At 43.8% G+C, this 21,878-nt stretch overlaps 1 protein-coding gene across 2 annotated transcripts in view; it reads left to right on the top strand.

Moving 5' to 3' along the window:
- The window catches only part of LOC112249942 (receptor-type tyrosine-protein phosphatase F-like), a 318,952-nt gene that overhangs the window by 278,611 nt on the left and 18,463 nt on the right, over window positions 1-21,878 (top strand). Inside the window, exons 24-28 of one of the 2 annotated variants that reach the window (XM_024419699.2) lie at window positions 3,687-3,850; window positions 9,633-9,644; window positions 14,532-14,644; window positions 18,787-18,819; window positions 20,805-20,902. In XM_024419699.2, coding sequence (XP_024275467.1) covers window positions 3,687-3,850; window positions 9,633-9,644; window positions 14,532-14,644; window positions 18,787-18,819; window positions 20,805-20,902 — 420 coding nt within the window. The remainder of the gene's footprint in view (window positions 1-3,686; window positions 3,851-9,632; window positions 9,645-14,531; window positions 14,645-18,786; window positions 18,820-20,804; window positions 20,903-21,878) is intronic. The other variant, XM_024419707.2, reaches the window with a different exon arrangement.

Here is a 21,878-nt window from a genome sequence, read left to right on the forward strand (position 1 = left end):
TGAAAAAGAGAGTTGTTTAAATGACACAGAGGGAGGCAGAGAGACAGAGACGCCGTGAAAATAGGGAGATGGACAGAGGCAACTAGAGGAAGAGACAGATTGAAAGAACGAGAGCGAGACAGGACGAAAGAGAGAGACCAAGACACAGACAGAGAGAGGTCGTAGCCTGAGGATTAAGGGAGGGGGGAGTGGTGGGTCCTGGTGCTCTGCCCTCACCTCAGACACACCCAGAGGGGATCGTTGTCAATATGTTCAATAATCATCTTAGTGTTTAATGTTACACTGATCTCCTCTCATTGACAATTACTTTTTAGGACCTATCTGCAAAATTATGATTCTGAGATAAATGGCTTCAAAGTTCCAAACCCTCAATGATTGAATTTAAGGATTTATCAACATGAACTGGGGTATTTAGAGTACTTTATACCGCAGAGCTGGTGAATACTCGTTTCCGATTGGCCAGAAGGGCATTCTAAAATAGCGATCAGGACGCAATAAGCGCCTACAGACACACACAGACCCTACTTGCAAACAAAGTAACATCAAGCTCAACCAGCAACCACACAAACCGAAATTGGATACATTATAAACACAGATCCAAAGAGGAAAAACTTAGCTAGTGTTTATTTATTTTTGCAGGGACATGTTTTATTGGAGCATCTGATGTGGTGAGTGATGACCATGAGTTTCTTTGGTCCTTACCAATGCAGTCATGACTCAAGTGGTGCTCTGTCAATTGTTTTATTTTACCTTTATTTAACTAGGCAAGTCAGTTAAGAACAAATTCTTATTTTCAATGACAGCCTAGGAACAGTGGGTTAGCTGCCTGTTCAGGGGCAGAACGACAGACTTGTACCTTGTCAGCTTGGGGATTTGAACTTGCAACCTTTCGGTTACTAGTCCAACACGCTAACCACTAGGCTACCCTGCCACCCCAATAACAAGGCTGTGTCAACAACTACATTTTGACACAAATGCAGATAGAAACGTATGGTCCCAAGCTCTTGAAAATGTGTCACGTGTTACTTCCAATGTGCTATTGTGAGAATTATTATTGAGAGACTTCTTAACCTTTTACTGCAGTGGGCTGAATCAGGGTCACACAGAGTGTGTCTTGGTCGTCTTAAACAGATCTACGCCTCACACACATTTAGGTGACGACTAAACCGAAAAGCAGACGTGGTTCTTCCATTGGAACTTGGTGGTGCTTTTAGATGGTTAAAGGCACAGTGATTGCACGTTGGGATCTTTTTGAGTGGTTGAATATACGTACTGTAGGTTGAAATCTCATTGATCCACATCTCAACCAAATATTACCCAAATGTTCATGTTTCAATGATGTGTTGTGCCCAGTAGGAAGCCTTATTGTGGGAGAAACAATGGGGAAAAATATGACTATTCACCCTATGCACTCCTCGGTCTTCTCCCTTCCCTTCCCTTCCCTTCCCCGCATCAGCTCTGCATTTCACTCACTTTATTATCTCTCCAATACACAGCATTCCTATGCTGCATTTGTAAATGTAGAGGCGCTGGCAGTACATTATTCACTCACTCTATGGGCTGTGTTTCTATCAGATACTGCTTCTCAAATTGATCACTCCCAAAGTTTCCCCCCTCTCTGAGAATATCTAAATGTCCTCTTTTGTTTGTGCTTCCATCCACTGTGTCTAAGAGGCGTGACTGCTGCCATTTTTCAAATAAAGTTTTGTGCTACACTGCCTGCTGCACATTGCCAAAGGTATAAGAATGAGCTGCGGAGAAGAGAGCGAGAAGAGGAGCCTGGGAGAGAGAGAATAGAGAGACCGAGACAGAAGAGGGAGAGACGAGCCTGGAAGCAATGGAGAGAGAAAGAGGAAGCTGAGAAATGAGCTCAACATGAACAGTTCTCAGAGATGTCAGGCTATTCATGGCTATTTCTGTCAATGAGTCGATCAAGACCCCAGGTCTTTCTCAGCAGGTATCAGAATATGGGATGCACCATGACCTTTTGACCTTGAACCTTTGTGCAAAGGCTTTTGGCCCATATGAGTCCTTCGTTTATGCAGGATATGACTGCAACCATCTTCATCAATATCAGATGCATATTTTCAATATTTCCTTTGAAGACGTCAATTTATGCTGTGGTGAAACATTCAGAAGACTCGACAGTAACCCTTGTTTTGAGTACTCCTCAACAGGGCCTGACAAGTGCTAGCCACATGTAAACCTGGTGGCATGACCTCAGTGAAAGTTGTTGGGATTTCCTCTGCCAGTTATTAAACAATCATTTTAGCAACACGTCTTAGACAGCGAAGGGGTTGCAAATGGGACAGAGAGAGAGGTAGAGCGAGGGGTAGAGAGATGGGTAGAGAGAGAGAGAGAGAGATCTTGATGGAGGATTAGACTCTGTCATTGTGTGTAGTCCCTGCTGTGTCCGGGGAGGGTGACTAGTGCAGGGGAGGATGCGCATCAGCGGCCTCTGAGGACAAATCCGATAAAGGTGACAACTTTTATCACGCCCTCTGGAAGCCAGCAGAGAACCTGGGGCCAACTCTGTCTCACTGGCGTCAGTACAGTATATCACAGTCTCACTAATTGACATGGCAGGGTTAGAGGAGGGGAAGAGCAGGAGAAGAGAGCAACAGAGGCTGAAAATAACTCAGGGTCAGGGGCAGAGAGGAGCGAGGGGAAGGGGACAGAATTAACTACCAGGGAGCAGTTGTGAGTGGGCGATTGCTGATACAGGGGCAGGATCTGGAGTTTGTTTATCTGCTCGCAGCATATGTGTACTACTCTCTGAGTGTATTTAGTAGTAGCTTCATCTGCATCAGCACTTAGGCTACAGTAAGCCTATACCTCTCTCCCGGCTTGCGTCTGTGCCACCACAGTAAGCAGGCACATGTAGTGACTGCAGTGCTCTGTGTGTTTCTACGGCAACTAGAATGAACGCCTTTGTCAGCACCAGTTAATGTTTTTATCAGTTAAAAAGGCATTAAAACCCCATTAAAAAGGGAGTTCTGTCATAAATTTCCGAAGTAGGCAACAGCTACTTCTCTCTCTCTCTCTCTCTCTCTCTCTCTCTCTCTCTCTCTCTCTCTCTCTCTCTCTCTCTCTCTCTCTGTGTGTGTGTGTGTGTCTACCACAGATCCCCTTTTCATCTTCAAGTTTTTTTGCAGAGAGGCTGGGTACAATGGATATGGCTTGGCATGATGCTGGCGTCACATAACAAAGCTAAATGGATCAATTTGCAAGGCGTAAATAGCTTAAAGTAACTGCGCTTGTTGTCACTTTGTGTTCTGGCTGACAGGTTGGGGAATTTTCACTCTATTAAAGAATGGAGCTAGCTACAAATACACCTCTCTCTCCTTCACCAGATGCCTGGCTGATGTTAGTCTCCACCAGACACAGCGTTAGATACGGGCTAAGGCAGAGCTGCGAGGAACTCTGTATAGGGCTACGGTAGCATCACGTCGAGTTAGCACCGCGTTTCCAGGCGCCTAACTGATGTCAGCCACTGACTTTCAATCAGGCACTGGGTTGGACAAGGTATAAGACACAAGAGCAACAGAGCTCTAAAGTACTCCAACGGGCTTGAGACTACACAGGTGTCAAGGTTAATAGAGCAGTGTTCAGCCTCCAACCAAATGATAAATCCATTCTGAACAGGGGTTTCTGTGTGGTGTCCTCTTCCTCCTTCTCTCCTGCAGCAGAAGACGTTTGCGGCCAGCCCATACTCGGACCCCATCACAGTGAAGCTCCACAGCGGTATGGCTCGCCATGCTGAGGACCCAGAGATGCTGTGGGTCATGGGCCCTGTCCTGGCCGTCGTACTCATTATCATCATCGTCATCGCTATCCTGCTCTTCAAGAGGTAAATACACCGCCGCGCCAACTATTTCATTGCTGCAATGAATGTGCGTCACGGGACTCTAGTGTTTGATGTGGATCGTTTTTCGCAAGTGCCCGCAACTGTACATGTGTGCTTGTGTTCTCAAAAAAGTGACATTACTGCTAAAGGCAGTGAGGACACAACTGATAACTACAAACTTTGATAGTATGTGAAATTTCGAAAATCGAGTGTGCTTTAAATGCCAGGATGACGTACTCATTTTCATCTAGTAGAATTCGCTACACAATTGTGAGGAGGAGAAATGTCTCTCCAGACTCACGTGTGTAGAGCAGACAGTGTCAAAAGAGGTGGTTAACTTGCATCGGCATGACAGTTGGCACAAATGCACATATACACTACATGACCAAAGGTATGTGGACACCTGCTTGTCGAAACATTTCATTCCAAAATCCTGGGCGTTAATATGGAGTTTGCTGCTATAAAAGCCTCCATTCTTCTGGGAAGGCTTTCCACTAGATGTTGGAACATTGCTGCTGGGACTTGCTTCCACTAGACCGTTAGTGAGGTCGGGCACTGATGTTGGGCGATTAGGCCTGGCTCACGGTCTGCATTCCAATTCATCCCAAAGGTGTTCGATGGGATTGGTCAGGGCTCTGAGCAGGCCAGTCAAGTTCTTCCACATCGATCTTGACAAACCATTTCTGTGCATGGGGGCATTGTCATGCAGAAACAGGAAACTGTTGCCACAAAGGTGGAAGCACAGAATCGTCTAGAATGTCATTGTATGCTGTAGAATTATGATTTCCCTTCACTGGAACTAAGGGGCCAAGGCTGAACAATGAAAAACAGCCCCAGACCATTATTCCTCCTCCTCCAAACTTTACAGTGGAGTAGGTAGCATTCTCCTGGCATCCACCAAACCCAGATTTGTCTGTCAGACTGGAAGATGGTGATGCGTGCAGCGTGATTCAACACTCCATAGAACACGTTTCAACTGCTCCAGAGTCCAATGGCTGCGAGCTTTACACCACTCCATCCGATGCTTGGCATTGCGCAGTTTATGCACCGACGTAGCTTCCACAGGCAGTTTGGAACTCGTATTGAGTGTTGCAACAGGGGACAACCAATTTTTATGTGCTACACCCTTCAGCCCTCGGCGGTCCCGTTCTTTGAGCTTGTGTGGCCTATCACTTTGCGGCTGAGGCATTGTTGTGCCGAGACGTTTACACTTCACAATAACAGCACCTACAGTTGAACGGGGCAGCTCTATCAGGGCAGAAATTTGTCGAACTGACTTCTTGGAACGGTTGCATCTTATGATGGTGCCACATTGAAAGTCTCTGCTCGATTTTATACACCTGTCAGCAACAGGTGTGGCTGAAATAGTCTATTCCTCTAATTTGAAGGGGTGTCCACATACTTTTGTATAGTGTATTTGACCGCATCCCAAAATATGCTAATGAGCCCTACCAGTACATTGCCCCCACTTATGAATGGTGATCGTACTTCATATTCTAAATGTTGGGTAGAAACATGTCTGATTATACTTACAAGGTACCGAACTGTACCATGTGAGTTCATATGTGTACCTGTGAAGTGTACCTTTCACTTTTTTTTGCACCCCAGGGAACAACACTGTATCCTAACCATACCCCATTTTTTTGAGAGTGTGTTAATTCATGTTCCAAGGGATAACCATGAACCAGATGGCACTGCAGAAATATTGACGCACTCAACCAAGTGTGGTCACAGTACAAAATATAAAACGAATTGAAATCAGAAAACAGCAGTATACTGTCATTTTATAGAAATAACACCTTCAAGTTGTTGCATGTACTTAAAGCAAAGTGCAAAAAAAATTATTCTTGGCACTATACACCGTATACAACCGTATTGTTTTTCCCCCCCTCATTAATCTACACACAACACCCCATAATGACACAGCAAAGGCAGGATTTTAGAAATGTTTGCTAATTTATTTATTTTTTAAATAAGAAACTGAAATATGACATTTACATAAGTATTCAGACACATTACTTAGTACTTTGTTGAAGCACTTTTGGCAGCGATCACGGGCTCGCATTCTCTTCGGTATAAAGCTACAAGCTTGGCACACCTGTATTTGGGTAGTTTCTCCCATTGTTCTTTGTCAGGTTGGATGGGGAGTGTTGCTGCACAGCTATTTTCAGGTTTCTCCAGAGATGTTTGATCGGTTTCAAGTCTGGGCTCTGGCTGGGCCACTCAAGGACATTTAGAGACTTGTCCCAAAGCCACTCCTGTGTTGTCTTGGCTGTGTGCTTAAGGTCGTTTTCCTGTTGGAATGTGAACCTTCGCCCCAGTCTGAGGTCCTGAGCGCTCTGGAGCAGGTTTTCATCAAGGATCTCTCTGTACTTTGGCCCGTTCATCTTTCCCTCGATCCTGACGAGTCTCCCATTACCTGCCACTGAAAAACATCCCCCCCAGCATGATGCTGCCACCACTAGGCTTCATCGTATGGATGTTGCCAGGTTTCCTCCAGATGTGACTCTTGGCATTCAGGCCGAAGAGTTCAATCTTGGTTTCATCAGGCCAGAGATTCCTGTTTATTATGGTCTGAGAGTCTTTAGGTGCCTTTTGGCAAACTCCAAGCAGGCTGTCATGTGCCTTTTACCTGAGGAGTGGCTTCAGTCTGGCCAATCTACCATAAAAGCCTGATTGGTGGAATTCTGCAGAGATGGTTGTCCTTCTGGAAGGTTCTCCCATGTCCAAAGAGGAACTCTAGAGCTCTGTCCGGGTGACCATCGGGTTCTTGGCCACCTCCCTGACCAAGGCCCTTCTCCCCCGATTGCTCAGTTTGGCTGTGCGGCCAGCTCTAGGAAGAGTCTCTGTTTTTGGGTGCCTCAAAACAATCCTGTCTCGGAGCTCTACGGACAGTTCCTTCAACTTCATGACTTGGTTTATGCACTGACATGCACTGTCAAATGTGGGACCTTATATAGACAGGTGTGTGCCTTTCCAAATCATGACCAATCAATTGAATTTACCACTGATGGACTCCAATCAAGCTGTAGAAACATCTCAATGATGATCAATAGAAGCAGGATGCGCCTGAGCTTAATTTCGAGTCTCATTGCAAAGGGTCTGAATAAAAATAAAAATAAAAATAAATGTACGTGTTAAATGTCTAAAAACGTGTTTTCGCTTTGTCATTGAAGGGTATTGTCTGTAGATTGATGAGGAAAATAGTTTATTAATCCATTTTTTAAAAAAGGCTGTAACTCAACAACATGTGTCTGAATACTTTCCGAATGCTCTGTATATACATAAGTAAGTGGACACCCCTACAAATGAGTGGATTCGACAATTTCAGCCACACCCGTTGCTGACAGGTGTATAAAATTGAGCACACAGCCATGCAAACTCCATAGATGACCGGCAGTAGAATGGCCTTACTGAAGAGCTCAGTGACTTTCAATGTGGCACCATGATAGGATGCCACCTTTCCAACAAGTCAGTTTTCTGCCCTGCTAGAGCTGCCCTGGTCAACTGTAAGTGCTGTTATTGTGAAGTGGAAATGTCTAGGAGCAACAACGTCTCAGCCGCAAAGTTATAGCCCACACAAGCCCACAGACCGGGACCGCCGAATGCTGATGCGCGAAACGCATAAAAATCTTCTGTCCTCGGTTGCAACAATACTGAGTTGCAAACTGCCTCTGGAAGCAACGTCAGCACAAGTACTGTTCGTCGGGAGCTTCATGAAATGGGTTTCCATGGCCGAGCAGCCGCACACAAGCCTAAGCTCATCAAGCGTCGGCTGGAGTGGTGTAAAGCTCGCCACCAATGGACTCTGAAGCAGTGGGAAGCAGCGTTCGCTGGAATGTTGAATCACGCTTCACCATCTTCCACATTCTGACAGACGACCCTGGGTTTGGCAGATTCCAGGAGAATGCTACCTGCCCGAATGCATAGTGTCACCTGTAAAGTTTGGAGGAGGAGGAATTCCAGTCTGGAGCTGTTTTTCATGGTTCGGGCTAGACCCCTTAGTTCCAGTGAAGGGAAATCTTAATGCTATATCGTACAATTACAATCTAGATGGTTCTTGTGCTTCCAACTTTGTGGCAACAGTTTTGGGAAGACCCTTTCTTGTTTCAGCATGACAATCAATACCCCCATGCACATAGTGTGGTCCATACAGAAATGGTTTGTTGAGATTGGTGTGGAAGAACTTGACTGGCCTTCATTCGTTGGAGTTCAGTGGTTACTCCATCAAGACAGATAGACATTCATCTAGCCTCAGCCTGAAGTCCTATAGGCTCTGTGAGACTCTCTCCTTGGAGTGAGTGGGCATTGATATGGGAGGTATCTCAGTCAGGTAGCCTGTGGCCATGCTCTCCCAGAGTTGGCCCAGCTGTGTTTTCGCTGCTCTCTTTGAATGTAGCTGTCCTTAGAGCTTCTAGCTGAGCTAGCGTAAGAGAGAGAGAGAAGAACAGGGGATCCATATGCTCCTTCCGCTAATAATAAAATCTCAGCCAGCTAGCACACTGCTGGGATGGGACGAGCTGGTCCTCCTTTCTCTGTCTTCTTCTGTCTGTTCAACTTTCTTCTCCTCTTTTGTCAGCCTTCTCTCTTACTGTTTGTTCAGTCTTTGAGTTGCTTGGGCTTGTGGTAGTGTAGCTCTCCTTACTTCTCAGACGCTTCAGCTCTGCTTGAACAAAAAAGGGAATCAGGTGCTTGACTTGATCATTAAAAAGGACGTAATCATTTAAAAAAGCATTCCAAAATGCTTGACCTCACCTTAATTCTCCTCACTCTGGCGATCAGAAGGAGCCAGACCTCAACTCGCTCTTACACAACAACCCAGGAAAGTAATAAGCTGAACTCAGCTGAACTAGTAATTCAAAGTATTTCTCTGTGGAAAAGTTCAGGCAAGGCTGACTTAGATGGCAGGAGGGTGGAGGATTTCTTCACAGCAAATGAGAAGAAATCTTTTGAAGTGTCCCAATTTAACATGCCTATTTGACTGCATAGGCCTATAACTCTCTGATGTCCATGCCAGGACACATAGCAACTTTTTATGACTTGGAAGTCATTTTGCTGGAATGGATTGTATTCAAATATAAATTAATGTAAACGCTACAAAACACAGTACAAGAGGCAGATCTATAGACATTTCAACAGTTGCAAAAGTATATGAGGTGAAACAGCTTATTATATAATAACCCCATCCTCATCTGTCCACACAATGTAGTAGGATAACATAGTTGATAACGGGACGTTAGTTGCAGGATGCAGCCTACTGTATTTCCACTGAGCTAGTACAATATCTATCTCAAGTAACCTGAGAGAGCAGAGTGCACCATCATCAAGCCTGTCCAACTGCAGAGAATATAATTATCTCCTGAATTCCCCACATAGCAGATATGTAGATCCTCCTTTAAAAAAAATATCCCAGCATATGTATCTTAAGAGAATGGGTTGTAAAGAAAAATATATATATATTTAAACACTTGTTGAAGATGATCACAGTGACAGGGACTGAGATCTGGGCCCCTGGAGGAAAAAAACTCATTTTCAAAATGTCAGCGTTTTTATCTGAATAAAACCGCAGGGCTGAGAGATTGGAGGAGAGAGAGAGGGTGGGAGGGAGGGATGGATGGAATGAGGGATGGAGGGAGGTGTGAAGTAAAGAGCTTGTATTAGCCAGATGCTGTTCCCCATCCACTGCTTCTATGCTTTAACCCTGTAATTTAATCCTCCTCCCTCTCTCTCTCCCTCTCTCTGTTTTCTCCCTCGCTCACTTTCCCCCTGCTTTCTGTGAACGCAGCAAACAAGAAAGGTTAGTACTTCTCTCCTGTTTTACACCCGTACACCACTTTCCCCCCTCTCAACCCTGGCTTGGCTGTCAATCTGCAGCACACGCTTCCTCTCCCCTCCCCCTAAGGCGTCAGCATGCTAAGGCGTCAGCTGGCTGAACGAGTGTGCTTGCATAGTCCCTTAAAAGACCTTCGCTTGAAAAAAAATATGTTTTTACATCAAATTAAGACGTTATTGCAGTATTTCTAAAGTGAAAATATGTGCATGAAACCGATTCGTCTCTCATGGAATGACAAAACAAAACACTTAATTGAAGAACCCCTGCCGTTGACCAATCACCGACGAATGGGAGTAGACTTCGTCTACTGACTTCGGCTTGCCTCGAGCTTTTTGCTGTTGTGCCCAAACAACTGATAAAACCCTCGCTGAAACACAAAGTAACAAAAACGTCACAAAAGGTAGTTGAGCTGGGAAGCATGTGGACAGATGCCTTTACTCCTCTATAAGATGTGTTTCTGGGTCAGGCTGCTCCACTCTGTTCTGTTCTGACTGATGCCTGATGTAGAGAGTCAGAGTGACAGACTGACATGCTCTTTGTTTCTACTACACTGTCAAGATCACACATAGCGAGGTCCAGTATGCGATCGATTCTTTTTCTACTACTCTTTTTACTGACTCGAAAGTCATGATTCGTTTTTCTGAGTGACTCGTTCATTTTAGTCGTTCTTTTGGCCTGCTAGCAGCAGGATTGATATACAGTCCTCTGACTCAACAGCTCTAGAGATGTGCTCTGACCAACAACTGTCTGTCATAATTACTCAAAGGAAAATAGATCATGCTGCAGGCAGCATAGAGGATAAAAATATATGTTAACTGACAATTCATCTCATGGCGCAAGAATGAACACAATTCATGAATTATTGAATGTTGTGATGGAATCGGCTTTGAAGAATCAAAGCATGAACAGCCTCTACTAAACAAACTTGAACTCGAGAACAAATCGTTTGGGGGCTGCAGTTCGCGAACCATATTGTGCTTATCACCCTCACGGCAGTTGAGCAATGCACTCCTCCAACAGTCGTTCACAATCTAGTCCGGATGTGGCCACAACTAGACCTTGTTTCAAATGTATAAGGACGTCATCTTATTTGTATCCCTAGCAATCAACAAATGTAGGCCTACATTGTTTAAACAACAAGTCTCAGTCACAAATGACAGCTTCAATAAGCACACCACGGTAAACGACACGTGAAAGAGATGTTTGTCGGATTATGACAGTTTTCAGTTCATCGTTCGCCGGTAGGGGCTCCTGCCTGCCAACTGTGATGAACGAGAGGCTTGTAGAATCAGGACTCTTTCAAGTTTTCAGTTCATCATTCGCTGGTGTGGGGGTCCTGCGTGTTCTGGCCATTACTGACTGAAATGAACAAAATGAGTCTACAGAATCGTTCTTCTGACTGAACTTCCCATCACTATAACACATCACACCTTTCTTTGACTGGTGTGTTGTGTTTTTTCACAGGAGACATGTCTGGCTCTTGACTGGCTGTGTGTCTATGTGTGTGCATCTGTGTGTGTGTCCACGCATGTAGTGTTTGCGCGTGTGAGCATGCAAATATGTGCATGCGTGTGTGGGCAATGTTTACAGGCAGCTTTGAGAAATGTCTTTGATCTTGTTGATCTGTTGAGCTACATCTCTCTGAGAGTTCATAGTCTGTGGTTTCTCCTTTGCCCGGTTCCCCCCACCAACACCCACACACACCTGCAGCCCTGATGCCTTGCAAGCTAAATGCAAAAAGTGGAGTTCAAATTACATGTCGTTTCCTAGGCAATAGTCAGAATAACAAAGCACGCTTTTCCCACACTTCCTTATTTCCTGCCTCCATGCTTTATTACGATCTCCATTACAATCATCATCTCACCGTCCATCTCCGTGGCTGTGTCCTAAATGGCATCTTATCTCCTATATAGTGCAGCTCTATTGACCCGAGCCTTAAAGGCTTTCGTCAAAAGTAGTGCACTGCAGTTACAGTTGAAGTCGGAAGTTTACATACACTTAGGTTGGAGTCATTAAAACTCATTTTTCAACCTCTCCACAAATTTCTTGTTTACAAACTATAGTTTTGGCAAGTCAGTTAGGACATCTACTTTGTGCATGACACAAGTCATTTTTCCAACAATTGTTTACAGACAGATTATTTCACTTATAATTCACTTTATCACAATTCCAGTGGGTCAGAAGTTTACATACACTAAGTTGACTATGCCTTTAAACAGCTTAGAAAATTCCAGAAAATGTTGGCTTTAGATGCTTCTGATAGGCTGATTAATATTATTTGAGTCCATTTGAGGTGTACCTGTGGATGTAATTCAAGGCCTACCTTCAAACTCAGTGCCTCTTTGCTTGGCATCATGGGACAATCAAAAGAAATCATCCAAGACCTCAGAAGAAAATTGTAGACCTCCACACGTCTGGTTCATCCTTAGGAGCAATTTCCAATGCCTGAAGGTACCACGTCCATCTGTTCAAACAATAGTACGCAAGTATAAACCCCATGGGACCACGCAGCCATCATACCGCTCAGGAAGGAGACGCGTTCTGTCTCCTAGAGATGAATGTACTTTGGTGCAAAAAGTATAAATCAATTGCCGAACAGCAAAGGACCTTGTGAAGATGCTGGAGGAAACAGGTACAAAAGTATCTATATCCACAGTAAAGTGAGTCCTATATCAACATAACCTGAATGGCCACTCAGCAAGGAAGAAGCCACTGCTCCAGACCCGCCATAAAAAAAGCCTGACTACGGTTTGCAACTGCACATGGGGACAAAGATCATACTTTTTGGAGATATGTCCTCTGGTCTGATGAAACAAAAATAGAACTGTTTGGCCATAATTACCATCGAAATGTTTGAAGGAAAAAGGGGGAGGCTTGCAAGCCGAACAACACCATCCCAACCTTGAAACACAGGGGTGGCAGCATGATGTTGTGGGGGTGCTTTGCTGTAGGAGGGACTGGTCCACTTCACGTGAGGGAGGAAAATTATGTGGATATATTGAAGCAAATGGGTATTGAAGCAAATGGGTCTTCCAATTGGACAATGACCCCAAGCATACTTCGAAAGTTGTGGCAAAATGGCTTAAGGACAACAAAGTCAAGGTATTGGAGTGGCCATCACAAAGCCCTGACCTCAATCCTATAGAAAATTTGTGGGCAGAACTGAAAAAGTGTGTGCGAGCAAGGAGGCCTACAAACCTGACTCAGTTACACCAGCTCTGTCAGGAGGAATGGGTCAAAATTCACCCAACTTATTGTGGGAAGCTTGTGGAAGGCTACCCAAAACGTTTGACCCAAGTTAAACAATTTAAAGGCAATGCTACCAAATACTAATTGAGTGTATGTAAACTTCTGACCCACTGGGAATGTGATGAAAGAAATAATAGCTTAAATCATTCTCTCTACTATTATTTCACATTCTTAAAATGAAGTGATGATACTAACTGACCTAAGACAGGGAATTTTTTATAGGATTACATGTCAGAAATGGTCAAAAAATGAGTATGAATGTATTTGGCTAAGGTGTATATAAACTGTAAGTTTAGGGCTAGTAACATGACTGACACCTCTCATAGACAGCTGTGATAGCATGGCATCACTAATAGCTGCCCCTGAGACAGAGTTAGGTGAGCACATCAGCAGCAGCACTCAGCGATGAAGGCTGCTGCACATGACATGTTAGCGTCATGTTAGCGCTACCCAGAGAAACAAACGCATGCTTTAATGCATTTGCTTGGCAGCAGCTGTAACATGTCAACACTTAAGACCTCAGTTATCATGCTCGCGCTAGGAGACGTGTGTTGTGCATTGGGAATGGAGGAGATGTGCTCTCTCTCTGTTTCTCTCTCTCCCCTCTTCCTACTTTCCTTCCTCCTCTCCCTCTCTTTCTTTCTCTCCTCTCCCTACTCCATCCCCCTTTCCTCTTCCCCAAGTCCCTCCCTCTCCCACTCCCCTCTCTCCTTCCCTCCCTCCTTCTCTCTTTCTCTCCACCTCTGTAATTAGCCAGCCTTGCTAGTCTGTCACTGCAACCGATCCGTTAATTGCTCAGCCTGTTTTGTTTTCACACATTCATATGGGGGAAATTAGAGGTTTTAATGAGCGTAAACCTAAAACTGTGTCACCACTTCCCCCCCAGCTGTGTAGACAGTAAATTGGGCCCTCCACACATAAACGGCCTCATCTGGGGAACCAACGAACAGCAGACAGTGTTATTTAACAGCAGCATACTCAAATTGCACCCGATATAACGCATTATTTTTGACCAGAGCTGAGGGCTGTGGCTATGGTCAAAAGTAGGGCATTATATAGCAGGGATGGTGCAGTTTTGGACATAAAACAAATGTACTTATTTATGTGTACTGTATTTATATTTTGCATTCTGTATGTTGACTTTGTGTCTTGTCTGTCTTTGGACATGGTCTATTACTGGAAGCACCTATTCATTAAGTCAATTTCCGGGTTTGTGTAAATGCGATTCTGGGATTCTGATCTGACTCTGAAGAGTAGATGTGTGCCTCTGCTTCAGGAAGTTACACATCTCAACATGACTTTTAACTACCTGCAAATTGAGCATCGTCTTGGTATCTGGTATCTTCCACATGATTGCAGCAATAAACAGATGTCAGTCTTTGGGTTGGGTTCTGATGGGTAATCTGTGTAAGGGGTTGACCATCCCAAGCCAGCAGGCCCCTGCTGTATGGTTACATTCCAATGTCTAAAGGCCTTTTAGCATGCCACTTAGAATACATGCCAAATACATTACATTCTAAATAGTAGTGTGAATTTTGGAACAGAGAATATACTGTGCTTACAGCTCCTCTCATGGCCTATCCTCCCTGCCTCTCTCCCCAGGAAACGTGCATCTCCCTCTGCCAAGGATGAGCACTCTGTTGGGGTGAAGGACTCTCTGTTGGCCCACTCCTCTGACCCTGTGGAGATGAGACGACTTAACTACCAGACACAAGGTATAGACGCACACAAACACAAACGCACCCACCCAGACACACTAGCAGACCAGACTGATCACTAGACACACACCGCAAATTCGGACATTTGAAAAGGTCCTAAGAACGTCGATAGGCCTTTCTCTGCACTCACCCCAAAAAAAAACACTGGGAGAAAACTCATGATTCTCAGAGTTGGAGCACGCTGCTCAGACCACTGCGCTATCGCAGTTCACAATGTTCTAGCAAGCCGCCAGAACACTGTGAATACTGATGATACCTGAGTGCGTTGTTTTTCATTATTTTTGTTTTGAGCCTCCTGTAAACTATAGTCCTAACCTTAACCACTCGGGAATGAACACATACAGTTAACCCTTTGAGTTGTTTCCGTTTCACCCCTGTAACCACACGGGATTAACCCTGTGACCATGCAGAATGAATGGGTCAAAAATAGACCTTCATCCATAATACGTAGAATTTCGAAGGGAAACTTCGAGATCTTGTTGAGCAGACAAAACAACCCACACAGACGCACTTAAGTTTAACAACCATGGCCAAACTTTCCACTTTGCCTACAGTCAAATCTCTAACAAGGTTGCTTATAAAACCTGGCCTCGAGCCACCTCCACTGGTCACACTCTTACGCTTTGATAAATTCTGGTAAATGTGTAGATTTTTGTAACCACTTTGATAGGAGAAGCAGTGTAATGCAGCTCACAGGACAGCTTTGGAAGATGTAATAGGAAAACCATCTGAGTTCTCAGTGTATATGCAGCTAAATTAGATTCAGCTAAATTAGAATAATATCAGATGCCGGTTATCTCAAATTAAAGATTGTCGACATTCAATTATGCCGACTATCATCGGTGGAATGTACCTGCTTTACTGCACACCACATTCTCCAGTGTAAAAATAAAATAAACACAGAGTGTTAAATCAACACTGAAAGTATTGAGTTTGTGGACCCATATAGACATCAGGAACCGTGTTAAATGAACACTGCTTAGTTTAAACCCTTATTCAAATATTTCCCAGAGTGCCTGATCTTTCAAATAAAAAAACACCCATGACTGTATTTGTTAGTGACTGAGATATATGCTTGTTGCATTCATCCATTTTCAGCCCTCCTGACATCACCAAGTGATAAAAAATGTGTATTTGTAACACAATACCTTACACATTTCATACGGCCTTATTTTAAGGGTCTTGTATTACCCTAATAGAGTGACCTGAAACTCATATACATCTCTTTGAACCAAAACCACACCCATCATTATTATATTTCCCAGCATGCTCTATTGCAGGTTTAGTTTTGGAATTGTTTGTTTCAGTATCTATGTTTGTGCACGTGCATTGATGCTTTGGGGGGTCCCGAGTGGCGCAGCGGTCTAAGACACTGCATCTCAGTGCTAGAGGCGTCACTACAGAGCCTGGTACGATACAAGGCTGTCGTGACTGGGAGTCCCATAGGGCGGCGCACAATTGGCCCAGCATTGTCCGGGTTAGGATTTGGCCGGGGTAGGCCATCATTGCAAATAAGATTTTGTTCTTTACTGATTTGCCTGGAAAAATAAAGGTTACATTTTTTGGGAGGCGTTAGTTACATTTCTTGGGGGGCGTTAGTTACATTTTTTGCACCCGTTACTGAAATGTTTTGTCCAGTTTAAATGTTTTAGGTAGTCTCCGCACAATGTTCCTAATCCTGGAAGTCATTCCGAATGCAGATTAATACAACCGCCAACTGTTGGATATCCTAACTCTGGCTGGATTCCATAGGAATTACACATCACTTTGCAAACTGGCATAATGTGACTTGCAGGTAGAATTGAAAAATGATGATACATTTCCCAGGTTTTCCAGAACTAGAACTAAACTAGAACAGCCATTTCAGTAACAGGTGCAATAATTCTAAGTAACATATTGGATCAGTTTAGAAAATATTTGTCATTTTTATTTGAGTGGCATAATATTAATTAATTAATCCATGTACATGCACATGCACAAACAGATAATGAAACAAACTATTTTTAAAAATCAAACTGCAATAGAGCATACTGGGAAACATGTTAATGATTGTCATGGTTTGGTTCACAGTGATGTGTATGAGTTCCAGGCTCCTGTATTTGGGTAAAACTCGGGACACTCAAAGTAAAGCCTTAGAAAATGTGTATGGCATTGTGCTAAAGTGGCACTCCAGTCTCCTTTTCACATGATTTAACATCTGATTTACTTAACAAAAGGCACATCTCTTATAGGTGGTACAGTTAAGGCATGACATAGCACAGCACAAATGGGGGGGCGTTTTCTCTTTTGTTCACTATTGCTCTCTATTGTTCCTCACGCAAGGGGGGAGGCGGATGACATCACAATACCATCAAACCAATTTATTGAATTCCCTACTCCTTGAAGTTTTCAGTTTTCTTAACACCACTATTTTGCTTAAAACATAATTTGTGTACCCTTTAGTGTGTGGACATGACTGTATTTTATACTTGGGATATTTCTTTTCAACAGGAGAAGTTCAAAAATCACTGAGGATGTCTTTAAAAAAAAATCTAATAACATATTCAATTAGGATCTCACTTGGTGAAGTCCATGGAACCAAAAATGGATAAATGCAGCAATGATGTCTCTGTCACAAACAAATACAGTCATGGGTGGTAACTACAATTTACTCGAAAGCTAAGGTATTCTCGGAAATACATTAAGCAGTGTGTTAATTTCACACTTTCTCAGTGTTATTTGTTTTTGTTTTTAAAACTGGAGAACTTTCTGCGTGGATGTCATCATCTTGTCTTTGTTATATTGGGAGGTTTGAGGATGAGAAGGATTGTAAGTTAACAAGGCCTAATGTATAGGATCATATCACTCTTGTAGTATTTGTAGTACTTGGGTTGAGGTGAAGTTGGTATACTCTATGCAAAGAGAGATACTGTAGTTGAGGATTGAAGGTACTATCTGTCGATCAGCAACTCAAAGCGCTGGTTTTAGTCTGAAAGTTGAGATGTCCTCTCCCTCTAAACTTCCATTTATAACCTTATTAAGAAGCCTAAATGGTCTCTTATCATACCGTTAAACTTAAATTAAAAGCTCAAATAGCCGCCTGTCCTTTTAAATAGCCGGGCGGGCAAATAAAAGTATGTTTTAAATAAATAACTGGCAAGCAGGGTCCTGGTCAAATGTCGTGCACTAAATAGGGAATAGGGTGCCATTTGGGACACAGACTCTGTGTCTCTTCTAATGGGCTGCAATGACCCAGCTTGCTAATTAACTACCATTGGAAGCAGCGTTGAACTCGAATATAAGCCCACAGAATCACTCGCCCTTTCTTCCTGTGCTTCCTCCTCTCCTCTCTCTCTCTCTCTAGCACTTTCTCCCTGTGCGCTCTCTCTCGCCCTCTTTCTCGCTTTCTCACTCTGTCTCCTGCTGTCACTCTTTCTTACTTTATGCCGTCTCTCTCTCTCTCTCTATTTCTCTCTCTCTCTAACCCTTCATCTCATCTCTCTCCCCTCCATCCCTCCACGCTGGGGTGTTGTGAAGCTAGATCCTTCACAGGGATCTTTAGTATTTGTTCTAGTAATGTGCTATTAGATGGGCAGCTTGTGGGTCTCTAGCAGTGGGGGACCTGTCTGATGTTGTTTACACAAATAGAGGCAGGTATGTTGTTGACTAGGTTGCCTCTTACCTTGTGTGTCCTTCATGAGCAACAATGAAGAACAGCGCTAGACATCAGGCGTTGCATCATCGATGCCTCTGTTGCATACTAAAGCACTCTATGATACTTTAATATAGGGTAGTAGTACATACAGTATAGTCTGTCTTATGTCTAAGACAGTTATGTGTCAGGGTACGTTTGGACTGTCATGGTAGCCCGGACCCAATACCATGAGGTGAAATCGAACAGTTCAATTTGGATCCAGGCTATTGTCATGGATGGAGACCTCCTGGAATTGCATCATTCCTCTCAGTTTCAGCCTAACAAACTGACTCTCTTCAGTTCTGAAAACCTTGATGCTCTTTCTCTATCCCCCTTTATCTCTCTCCTAATCCTTCTTTACCCTCTTCTCCCCTCCTTTTCCTCTCTTTCCCCTTTAACATGAATGATCCCTCTGGTTTTGGCTGTTGAGTATGACACACCGACCTCCCCCATCTTCTCCCCACAGGTTCCAGTGCCCTCAGTTGTCCGAACACTCCAAGTTAGTTTTCATTCCTCCTGTGTTTTCTACCTATTTAAGCATATCCTCTTTCCTTCTCTCTCTCTCTCTCTCTCTCTGATCTCTCTGTGATCTCTCTCTCTCTCGCTCTCTTTCGCTCCCTCTCTGATCTCTCTCTCGCTCTCTCTCTCTGATCTCTCTCTCTCTCTCTCTGATCTCTGAGTCACTCTGCATCAGTTCTCTCAGTAGCACAATCACAGCTCAGACTGTGCTTCAGGGGGAGTTGGAATATGCAAAAAAACACATTTCCAATTCACACATGTACAAGTGTGAATTATATGTATGTGTAAATTGGAAATGTGATTTTTTTCTTGCATATCTCAACTCCCCCTGAGGCACAGTCTGAGCTGTAATAGGACAAATATAACTACCCATCAATTACTTATTAGTGTTAGAACTGATCCTGATCTGTACATACAGTAGTTAGTTTATGTAGTCAGTGACTGTTGCACCAAAACCGACAGCAAGTGTTGTGATGGTGCTACTTTGGGAGCTGAGTTGGAACACCCCCCCCTCCCCCTCCTCCAAGAACACCCACCTCCACCCTCTCTATTCATCCTCCACTGCTGATTTCTGTATGTCACCCACTAAGGCCATCTCATCTCGGCTCCATGCTAGCTGCACCTCCTCTGTGACCATCTGATTTGTAGCTCAGTCGACTGGATCCTCCCACCCCCTTCCACTGAACTCCCACCCCCACCCTTCCCCACTAGCTGTGTCACTTCCTTTCGACAGGCTGGCCTCAGAACTGCTACCTGTCACCGCTGGCTGAGAACTATCCACAGTGTTTGATTGGATTGCTGTTTGTGGGAGGTCAGGGGTTATAGAAGAGAGTCAGGGTTTAGAGGTCAGAGCTTAGGGTCTTTAATAATAAGCCAATAAGATAAGAACACAGTAATATGCATAGAGCCTCTATTGACAATGATATAATTCATTTATTATTTGAATCAATATTATATGTTTGAGACATTTGTGTCTGTGTTTGTTGTTTAGTGGTGTCTGTGTCTCGGTCTGTCCTGTCATTTTGGAGGATAATCCATTTGCTATTGCTTTGAGGACAAGCAGAGATGAAGGATTGTTCCTGCATCAATCCCTGAGCTCTTTTACAGCTGAAAAAGATGATATACTGTACCTACATGTGTTCTGTTTATAAGTCCCGCACTTTGAGGTTACAATTTCAGCATCATTCGTTTCAGGATCAATAGCTATATATCACCTGGTAGCAAATGTATATGGTATATCTTCTAAAGTATTGTTTTGCCTTGTGACAATATCATTACTAATGTATTAAGATGTTGGTCTTATGTAGCTATACCAAGGGATAGTTTGCACCTACCATTTCATGGAAAATTGGAAAGTGACCTGTTGTTAAAGCATGATGCTCTGAACATCCTCTCTCTCTCTCTCTCTCTCTCTCTCTCTCTCTCTCTCTCTCTCTCTCTCCACACACTTCTTTCCATATCACCACTCTCAATGAGCTCTGTGCTTTGTCATCACACTTGCATCAGTTCACTGGTTGCATATCTCACATTCCGTGTGTGTATGTCTGTTGTGTGCATGCATGTGTGCAGGTTAGCTTTTTCGTCATGAATCCTGTTCTGGAGGCAGCTCTGCAGAACGGTCACTAGCTTGCACAGCCACAAAGTCACAACATCTGATTTTAAACATAACATTAACCTTAACCACACTGCTAACCCTAATGCCTAACCCTAACCTTAAATTAGGATCAAAAAGCACATTTTGTTTTCATAAATGTTTACAATATAGCCAATTTTGACTTTGCAGCTGGCACATCTAGCAGAAATCGCTCAGTTCTGCCTCCAGGACCACTCTCATCCCAATAAACGTCAACCTGCTGCAAGTGTGTGTGCGTCCATATATCACACTGTGTTGTACTTTTCATCCATAGCTTAAGGAAAGTTTTATGTACCGCTGTAAATAGGTAACATTCTTCCTCTCTCCTTCAGGGATGATGGAGCACCCTTTCATCTCCACCACTGATCTGGCTAACCACATCGAGCGACTTAAGGCCAACGACGGACTCCGCTTCTCACAGGAGTATGAGGTAACTACCCCTGCTCTGCTCTGCCCTGCTGATCACCACTGGCTGTCTACAACTCAGTTCGCTCATATACTGTAGTCTCTGTAGCCTCTAGATCTATAGTCTCTCTCAACAGATTAGCTTGACACTTTGATTATGGCTCACACACTGCCCTGCAACCACTGGCTGTCTTTATCACTACACTCTTAGAGAAAAAGGTGCTATTTAGGAACTAAAAGGGTTCTTCGTCTGTCCCCATAACCCTTTGAAGAACATTTTTTGGTTCCAGGTAGAACCCTTTCGTGGTCGATGACACAGTCGATGACGTGGCATGCAACCATTGGTTGATGCATAGAACGTCTCGGCAGGGGAACGCAACGCAACCATAGGGCGGATTCTATTATGCTGAGCCAGTGAGATGTTTTGCTCAATAAGCAGACCAGAGTGGGCCTTCCCCAATCAGAACATGTTTTGGGGTGTCTCTATGGTGTCTTTATGTCTCTGCCTCGAATTTCTTCACTCTTGTTGGCTCGTGATAGCTAAGATGATCTATTATATTGACAAGATGTTCAAGTAACCGCTCTAACAATGAAAATACATGTCCTAAAATATGGAAGGCAGGCAGCAGGAGACGAGATCAGGTGGGACCATTCTAGCCAGTGAGAGAGCAGATACGTGTGTGAACAACAAGCACAACTAAGTTGCAGAATGGCACGTGAGTCCACTTATAACAGTGCATTTGTAACAACCTAGACATTATGCTATTTGATCACATAAGCATCTTGTAATTTGACACTCTCTCATAGACTACCACGCAAAAAGATCTGCTTATCTGGCAGAGGCAGATTTTGGACAGAAGTTTTCCTCTTGCTTCACCTCTTCCTCTCTGGTGATAGTGATGCACATGCTAGGCCTATTTGAAACATTTCTCATCTACACACACACACTTTGTTCTGCCGTTTGTAATAGAGCGGGAGTCTGTGATTGGCCTCTAACACAC

Source organism: Oncorhynchus tshawytscha, linkage group LG01 (genome assembly GCF_018296145.1).
Source record: "Oncorhynchus tshawytscha isolate Ot180627B linkage group LG01, Otsh_v2.0, whole genome shotgun sequence".
NCBI classification, from domain to species: Eukaryota; Metazoa; Chordata; class Actinopteri; order Salmoniformes; family Salmonidae; genus Oncorhynchus; species Oncorhynchus tshawytscha.